This window comes from Populus alba, chromosome 10 (genome assembly GCF_005239225.2).
Source record: "Populus alba chromosome 10, ASM523922v2, whole genome shotgun sequence".
Classification (NCBI taxonomy): Eukaryota; Viridiplantae; Streptophyta; class Magnoliopsida; order Malpighiales; family Salicaceae; genus Populus; species Populus alba.
In genome coordinates, this window is record NC_133293.1 from 624,639 (window position 1) to 634,012 (window position 9,374).

Consider the following 9,374-nt stretch of genomic DNA (forward strand, 5'->3'; position numbering starts at 1 on the left):
TTCTTAACCTGGTCGAACTTGCTATTCATATTGTTTTAGCTTTCATTTTCTTTTCTTGTTCGGTAGTTCTTATATAGTTAATACTAGTTATGTAACTGCGATTTGTGTAGATATTTTTAATTTTTATAAAATATATATATATGCAAGTTTTTTCAATGTGTTTAAAATATTTAAGTTTAAATTTTTTTTATGAATATATGTAATCAAATAAATTGAGAAACATGTGCTAATAAATAAATAAAAAGTTATTAATGATACCTAAAAATAAAACTTGAAAAATCAAGAGATAAATGTATATTAAGATAATCAAAATGATTTAATCATGAAGACATGAATAGTTTCAATGCTCTCTGAAATATATCAATAAACTCAATCTGTCGGTCATATCATATGTATACCCAAATAATTACCGACGTCTTTCCCATCAAAAAATTAAAATTTTTAATTTTAGTTTTGTTGTCGTTGTCTTTTTCTATAAAGTCAATTGAAAATTTTTAAAAACCCGTGAAATATCATCGACGTCTTTCCCATTAAAAAAAATTAAAATTAAAAAATTAATTAATTTTTTAATCGGTGTCTCCTTCTATAAACTCTAATTAAAATTTTCAATTTAATAAAAAATTTCAGAAACACACCAAGTATTACCGACATCTTTATCGTTGGAAAATTTAAAATTAATTTTTTAATTTTTTTTGTTTGTGTTTTCATCTATAACGTCTAATTGAAAATTTTAATTTAATTTAAATTTTTTAGAAACTTGCCAACTATCACAAGACTACTTTTTAGTATGTCAATGATTTTTTCTGCAAAATACAATAATAAATATTGTGAGAGAGAAGCGAACAATATTTTAGATTTTGGGGAAACATCGACAGACATTAACCATCGATGATCCTGTATGTACTAGAAAGAAATAAATAGTGCAAGCGAGAAGTGAAATAGTACCTTATCTCTTGGGAAAATACCAATGAAAGTTAACTGTCGGTAATCCTGTATGTATTGAACAGTAATGAACAGTACAAGCAAGAAGTGAATGGTACTTTAGCTCTCAAGAAAATACTGATGGATTTTAATTGTTTATGATCCCGTATGTATTAAATACAATGAATAGAGCTAGGAGGAAAGGAACGTACCAATGCTCTCTAGAATATACCGGCGAACTTAATCTATTAGTGTATCTTTTGGTATTTTATAGTTTGTCAGTATTTCTAGCAGTGTAAAACAGTTTATATTGTCAAAATGTATTTGTTTTTCTTATGTATCTATCCATCATGCAAATACTTAAAATCTCAACAGCACACACAACACAATAACACTAGTTCTGTGTATAATAATAAAATCACATAAAATAAATGTTTCATGGTCATTTAATAATTAAATAAACATCATTGTCATTACATTAAAGTTAATTTTGTCCAAAAATATTACGTTATAGATTATGGCATTAAACTTTCATGTTGTGAAAATTAATCAGATTTTTTTTTTTTCAATTTCATCATCATTATATCTATCGCAATCTTCTATGTTGATTTCATCATTATTATCATCTTCATCGACTTGTGTATGCCGCTAGTTTTCAATACATCATTTAACTGCTCAATGTCAACATCAATAAAAATATTATTGACAATGTGAAAATTTGAATTTTTTTTTAAGTTATTAGATGGAACAACTCAATATGAATTAACTAACTCATCAAGTCGATTTCATGGAAATCAAGTAAACAATGCAGTTGTCCGCTCCTCTACTGCGGCTAAGTATAAAGCCTTAGCAGATGGCACTGCCGAGGTTATTTGGCTTCAATATTTATCGACAGATCTGCAAATCCCTTCCGCTTTTGCTCCTACCATTTGGTATGAAATCTTGGTGTTACTTATTTATCTGCAAATCCTATATTTCATGCTCGTACTAAAGATGTTGTGGTTGATTATCATTTTGTACGAGACAAGGTTACGAAGAAAGAGATTCAGCTTCGTTTTATCTCTTTTCAGGATCAACTTGCAGATGTCTTTACTAAGTCATTTCCTACTGTTTCTTTTACTGGTTTTTTATTCAAGTTTCAGGTCAATCCTCCATCTTCGGCTTGATTTGGCGTATTATAGAATGTATATTTATAGGAAATGCTATAAGACTACTCTAGCGTTTTAATTTCTACACTTACTACTGTATATTACCCTACACACACGTACACACAAAAGATTTGCTAACTGATAAGTTAAGGTTTCTATTATTCTCAACTTTAACTATCGTGAACTGTGTTTCAGATTTGATTAAAGATGTGTTTCACGTTTGATCCTCGTGTAGTATTGCACCCGCACCCACATGCAGATGCACTTGTTGGCTTTCATTTGCCCTTTCGTGCCGACCACATAGTTTGTTGGATTTTATTTAATTTGATGGATACAGTTTCGTAAGTTCAGAAATCCTGCATAGGAAATGAGCACAGATGCGGTATGATTGATCTGATTGGGACGACTAGGAAATACTTGGTAGTGATTGGTTCTGCTTGCTATCCAGAATAAGTGACTTCAGGAATTCCGAGCCTCAATTCTCCATAGTTTTGATGGAAGGAGTATGCATCAATTCGTTCCTTTAATCCATGAAATGGGTTTTCAATTTTAATTTAGAGGTATACTTTTTTTGGTAAGAGAAAAAATTTTAAAAATTTAAATTTTTTTGTTATTCATAATTTTAAATAATATTTTCGATAAGAATATGAAGCCAGAAAAACATAGTTAAATTAAATCACATAATAAATCAAAATAATGGCATATATAGAAAATACCAAGCAAAATCAATATAATATAAGATAATTTAGTCATTATTTAACTCGATAATGAGTGACAATGCCATCCATTGATATCCACAATAATTACAGCTATTGACGTGGGGAGATTTAATTGGTAGGTTCATTGAATTTAATCAGTAAAATAATTCAGGATTAATATAAAAAAAGCTTAGATCTTAAAATCAATAACTCTAGAGGATTTTGTGTTTTTAATTCAATGGTAGGAATGATTAATGAGCTAACGAATCATGAATCTCCAACATGTTAAGCTATAATCAAGGCGGCTGTATTTTATACATTTATAAATTAAAATTTTTTTTAAATTTCTTTCTTGGTATTGATCTTAAAATCTAAATATAAAAAGAAATAAACTTTTTTAATTATTAGAAGAATTGTTTAACAATGATTTTATAATTAAGCCGGCTAACCTGAGTAGCAATAATTTAAATATTATAGGGCATGTTATGAATGTAGTTATAATTTTTTTTTAAAGTATTTTTTATTTATAAATATATCAAAATAATTTATTTTTAAAAAAAATAATTTTAAAATCAGTACATCAAAATAATATAAAAATATAAAAAAAATTAAATTTAAAATAAAAAAATAAATTTTTTTAAAAAAATATTTTTAAAATATGAAAATAAATAAATTTATACACATTAAATTAGCCTAATAATTATCAATCAAAAGAAAAACAAAAAACAAAAAAGGTTGGGTAGATATTCCTTTTTCAGAAAATGTCATTTGTACGCTTGAAGGTCCCACTAGAAATCTAGAGCGATTGCAATCGATTCGGTTCATGCACCTTTCCCTTCATGAGGACAAAATTTCAATTACTTGTCCCTCATCCTCACAGATTAACTTTAAAAAACTCGGGGATTATTTTGACATGTGTTGCTAGGTAGTTGGCGCCAAGCGTCACAAACTCTTTGATAATATTATTAAATTTGATTAAATTTATTAATTTAATTAATGATAAAATTTTTAATAACTAGCTAATATAATATGGAAGAACAAAATTAAATAAAAAACGATAACATGAATAAAACTTCAAAAGACAAAAAAAAAAAAGAGAGAGAATATTATTATTATAATTTCATTGTTTTTTGCTCACAGTCTATTAAAAGAAGAAAAAAACTGATTCCTCTTTGTTTTTTTTTTTTTAATAGATAACGATTTGTTTAATTTTTTTATTAACGAGGGTATACGTGTTAGTTTACATGCACCTTAACTAATTCTATAGGCTCTAAAATTAACAATCATGTAAGTTTTCAGTGACCTTAAAATTTGTAAAACTCGAACTAATAATTTTTAAAAAGTAAATTTAGAATCTGACCAGTTAAGTTGTATCACTGGAATTACAATTAGTTTAATTTTGAAGTAATTGATCTTGTATCTGAAGGCTGCAATTATTTTTTGTGATTAGCCTTGTGGCTTGTGTGGTGCTCAATCTTTCTGGATTGGCCTAAAATGTTTGATATAATAGAGCAGGACTGTTATTTTTTTTGTCATGATCTCAAGCTTTGTGGATAGATGCCATGAACATAGGTGGTGAAAATCCATGACAATGATGATGCTTTTGATCGTGAGACACTCTGAAGTCAAAGATCATTAGCGTTTCCAAATTGGCTAGCCACCCGCGTTAGCCAAGGCACTCCCATTTTCCTTCTTTTCAACAGAGAGCTAGAAAGGAGATGGAGATGCATTTTCTCGATCGGTGGACCATCTCGGGACCTATCGACCATTAACGAGCTAGCTACGGTGAATTTGGTAAGAATTAGGTTATGAAGAAATGGGAAGCAAATTATAAGTCTCCCGTGAGAGAGAGAGGGAGAGAGAGAGGGAGGCGTCACTGCTGAGGGAAACTTGTTTGATTTCCTTGACGCATGTACTCGGACGCTGGTTGTCGGAGACCTCACCGTACTTGTTGAAATTTATAGATACAAATTAGCCTTTGGCTAAGACTTTCTTGTTGCCAAAAAGGATTCAAACCATTTTCTGTGATCGATCTTTCAGCTACGTTGTTGGCCGTCTCTTGAATGACAAACTAATATTTTTCATGTGTTTTGTAACATGGTATTTGTCAAAAAAAAAAAAAATGATTATGATTGTTTGTTAAAAGGGATTTCATGCTAAAATATATTAAAATAATATTTTTTATTTTTTAAAAAATTATTTTTGATATTAGTGCATCAAAATAATTTGAAAATAATAAAAATATATTAATTTAAAATAAATAAAAAAATAAAATAATTTTAAATTTTTTAAAAAATACTTTTAAAATATAAAAACAAACAAATAAGTCAATAAGAAAACAGCTGAACTCCCACCATGACAAGATGCCAAAACGTTTACTTAGTTATTTTATTTCCATTGATCATGAAGTGGAATATACCAGTCATTGCTGATGATAATTAGAATCCCAGGACAGAAAAAAGTTTCATCTAGCTAGATTTAACCCCCGCTAGGCATTGCGTTTTGAATAGGTAAATTATAAATATATATATTTTTTTTTTAAATTATGGTTTTTTATTTTAAAATTATTTTTATAAAAATACTTTAAAAAACAATGTAAAACAATCATAAATACCTCCGTTCCGTACTGTCCAACGTCAGAGTTTTGACTTGTGTCGTTAATGGAAGTTAGAATTCAAGATTTACACGATATTATGGTTCCACTCTCAGGTCAGCAGCACGGGTCAAGAACTGGGCATTCAAGCCATGCATGTGCACCTATCAAAGCTATGCATGTGAACCTATCAAAGCCATGCACGTGTACCTGTAATTTCTTATCGTTCAGGAGCAAAGGGTTCTGGTGAGGTGCTTTTCCCAAAGCCATGTTATTGCCAAATATGTGCCTATCAAAGCCATGCACGTGTGCCTGTAATTTCTGTACATCCCAATGGCATTAAAACAGGGGACGGTTTCGTTTGCTTCAATCACGTATTTATAAAATATTTTATTTATTTATTTCTTCGAAAAACTATCACAATATCTTGTAACATGGTTTTAAATCTTGTTAATCAGTCAATTACTAGGCCGGCTGCATGATTATTATAATGTTTATTTTACATTATTACCGTGTAAATATATTTATTTGTAATGTACATATATATATATTATATATATATATTTTATTAATGTTGATGTCCAAACTAGTTTTTATATATTTCGATTAATTCTGCAGATTCTAAAATTAACAACTATATAAATCTTTAGTGACCATCATATTGGCAGTCATATGACTTGAACTTAAAACCATAAAAAAAATAAATTTTTTGATCTCACACACACACACACACACACATATATATATATATATATATATATATATATATATATATATATATATATATATATATATTAGGTAGCAACTTAACATTTATATTATTTCAAGGTTATTTTACATTATTAATTATATCATTTCATGACTATGATTGATTTATATAGGGGTGAGAAGATTTATATTATCATATTATATTAGATAGGGGGATTTTATGAAAAGAAATTGAGTTGAGGATACTTATTAAAATGGGCTTGGAGGGTAAAATGTAACCCCCATTTTTTAAAGTGGTATGCCTAAGTAATTTATTATTTTTAGTCATTACTAATAAATACTTTAATTATATCATGTATCTTTCCACTAATAATAACCTAACGTTCAAGCCATTAACACACCAAACATTCTTAAACCAAACTTCACCTAATTGTTATTCATTAAAATTGGTAATGTAAACAAATTTAATGATGTCCAAGAATTCCATTAATTAGCTTGTTATGTTGGTGAACAAAATCCACCTAATTTATTTTTATTTATTTATTTATTTTTTAAAAGAATCCTTCTTTTGGATCTTTCAATGACGAGTCGAGTATCAATGCAAAAGGGCATTTTGAATATAAAATCCTCGGTATTGTAGGAAGGGTGAATTAACATCAAAGAAGAGTTAATTAACCAGCACTTATTTCAAACAAATATTAAAAAATAATACCCAAGTACGATATATCATAAATTATATTCTCCTTTCTCCTGAAAAACATCAAATCTACTATAAAAATCATACATAAATTCCACCACACACACATTTAAAAACAATTTACTAGGTTTTCTAAAAAATAAATTTAATTTAATTAAGATTCAGTAAAAAATAAAAATAATTTAATTTACCAAATAATTTTTTTTCTCTATTGATTAAACTAAAAATAAAAACTAGTACAGTACAAAACAGTTTTTTTTTTTGAATTATTAAAACTGTAAAAGAAAAGTTTCCACAAAGTAAAAAATACACCAAGTAGTTTGTTCTTCAATACAAATCCATGGACCGACAACAGGGCACACGCACACTCCTTATTGTCATAGTCTATTACACACAAGTATGTTCGGCAACCAAACACCAATTACTTAATTAAAGCATTAAACATCAAGCACCAACATTAATAAAACAGGGTCTTAATACATTAAGCAGTGAACATGCATGCATCACTAGCCAGATTAGGAGTTAATTAATTATATTACTAATAATTAAGCTGACGTTGATAAGATCATCAAGCATCCAAGGGTCCACAGGGTCACAATTATAATCACCACTTCCACCTCCGTCACAACTCAGCTGGGCCGCCGCCTGATGCGGTTCCAGGCCATGAAACGACTCCGAGTTCAAGATTTGCTCAAAACTAGCCATAACAGCCGTTTCAGGACCCAAGATGCAACGCTTCTTGGCAGGTGGTGGCGCCGCCTCCGACGTTGGTGGTGGCTGAGGGGGGAAGTTGAGCTTGGCTTTATCACCACGGATGCGCTTGGCGGCTTCATCATAAGCTTTAGCGGCTTCATCAGCTGTGTTGTAAGTGCCCAGCCAAACTCTAACACCTTTGTGTGGGTCTCTTATTTCAGCTGCCCATTTACCCCATGGCCTTTGCCTTATTCCTCTGTACACATTCTTTCTGGTTCTCTGAACCTTCTTTTTACCGGCTTCTTGCTCTGTTGCTTGGCTTGGCTTCTCAACTCTCTCTGTTATCACTATATATAAAATAACATAAGAAAATTAAAACCTCTTCCTTTCAAGAACAAAAAATTAGTACAAGCCAAGAATTCAAGTTAAAAACTAGCCCATCCAAACAAATTTGCTAAAACCATGTCCAAGAACTGAAGCAAATGTCATACAAACAAAAACCCTCATACAACCATTGACAAAATCATCCTGACGGAAAAATCTATTGATATTGCACCAAAGACATAAATCAAAATATTGTATTAATTTTTATTAATAATTGATAATGTCAGGCCAAGGTTCTAAAAATCAAAAACAGCAAAACCAAGATTAAAAATTAATTAAAGGTATAAACTTTCATGCAAAAAGGAAAAGGACATGCTTTTTCTTTCTTCCTTTTTAAGTCTCTCTACACAATATATTAAATATATCCAAGATTATAATTTTCAAAAAAAAAAAAACACAACCCAGAAAAAACTAGCTCGCTGGTATTAAGAAAAACCCAGAAAAAAAAAAAAAGAAGATATTGTTGATTACCTTGGTTGGGCTGGCGTTGCTTTTGAGCGAGCTTGAGATTTGATAGGTTTTCTTTTTTGCTACCATTATTAATATTGTTCATAGAACGATGATCAAGTCCAAGAAAATCAGATAAGGAGTCAAGTTCAGACCAGAGATCCTCAGTGGTCGGTTTCCGGCCACGTTTAACGGGTACGAAATCGGAAATGATGGCACCTCCACACATGTTTTTGTCTGTCCAGTTCTTCAGAGAAAGAGAAGGAAGAAATGGTGTAATAAATTAGGAGGACGAGGCCTAGTTTTTATAGAGTGACGGTTACAATCTATCTACTAGCAAACAGACAGAGAAAATCTTCCTTTTGTGGTGGGTCACTTTTGTTTAAATGATGATGAGATCAAACGGCTGAGAAAGAAACAGGTAAAATCTGGAAAGTTGTGATTACAGTATATCGAGCATGGATTATGGGTGGGGTGCTTAGGTGACATGTAGGTCATGAAAGTGTGTGACGTGGAGGGTTCTGATTGGAATATAGTGAACTGAGTGAGTTTTTTTTAATGTAACTCGAGGATAATTTTAAATCCGGCTATGGTGGTTGACTTGATTCCAAGCTTGAATCACGAGTTTTTTTGTGGGTTATTGGATTTTAATCGAGTTATTTAAATTAATTTTAATTTTTTTTATAAATTAAAATGATGATATTTTAATTTAAAAAATAAATAATTAATGAATTATAATTAGATTTTTAATCAAATTTTACTAGGTTATCTGAGTTATCAAATCAACCTACCAGATTTATTCAGATTTTTTTTTTTTTTTAAACTCAACCTGATTCGAGTACTGAGTTGGTTGAATCTCCAGCCGATAAATCAGTTCAGATCGGATTTTAAAAGTAAGAACTTTGAGTGAGTGTAACGCGCATGTGAATAAAGTAGTTCAAAAATGAAAAAGTTAAAACTGCCATGCAGAGCGATTTTCGAGTGATATTCACATTAATTCAACTTTGGGTTATCTTAAATTACAATCTTGCCATTTTCATTTTACTTTATGTTTTCAAAACTAAAATGTATTTTCACATTCGATA

General features: G+C 29.9%; 1 protein-coding gene across 1 annotated transcript; it reads right to left on the reverse strand.

The window, feature by feature from the left end:
* Positions 1 to 7,054: 7,054 nt before the first annotated feature.
* LOC118057376 (ethylene-responsive transcription factor RAP2-3) lies at positions 7,055 to 8,574 on the reverse strand. Its single transcript, XM_035069938.2, has 2 exons — positions 8,314 to 8,574; positions 7,055 to 7,805 (listed from the first exon to the last, which is right to left on the reverse strand). Exons 1-2 carry the CDS (start codon positions 8,516 to 8,518, stop codon positions 7,288 to 7,290), a joined length of 723 nt encoding a protein of 240 aa, XP_034925829.1. The 5' UTR covers positions 8,519 to 8,574; the 3' UTR covers positions 7,055 to 7,287.
* Positions 8,575 to 9,374: the final 800 nt, after the last annotated feature.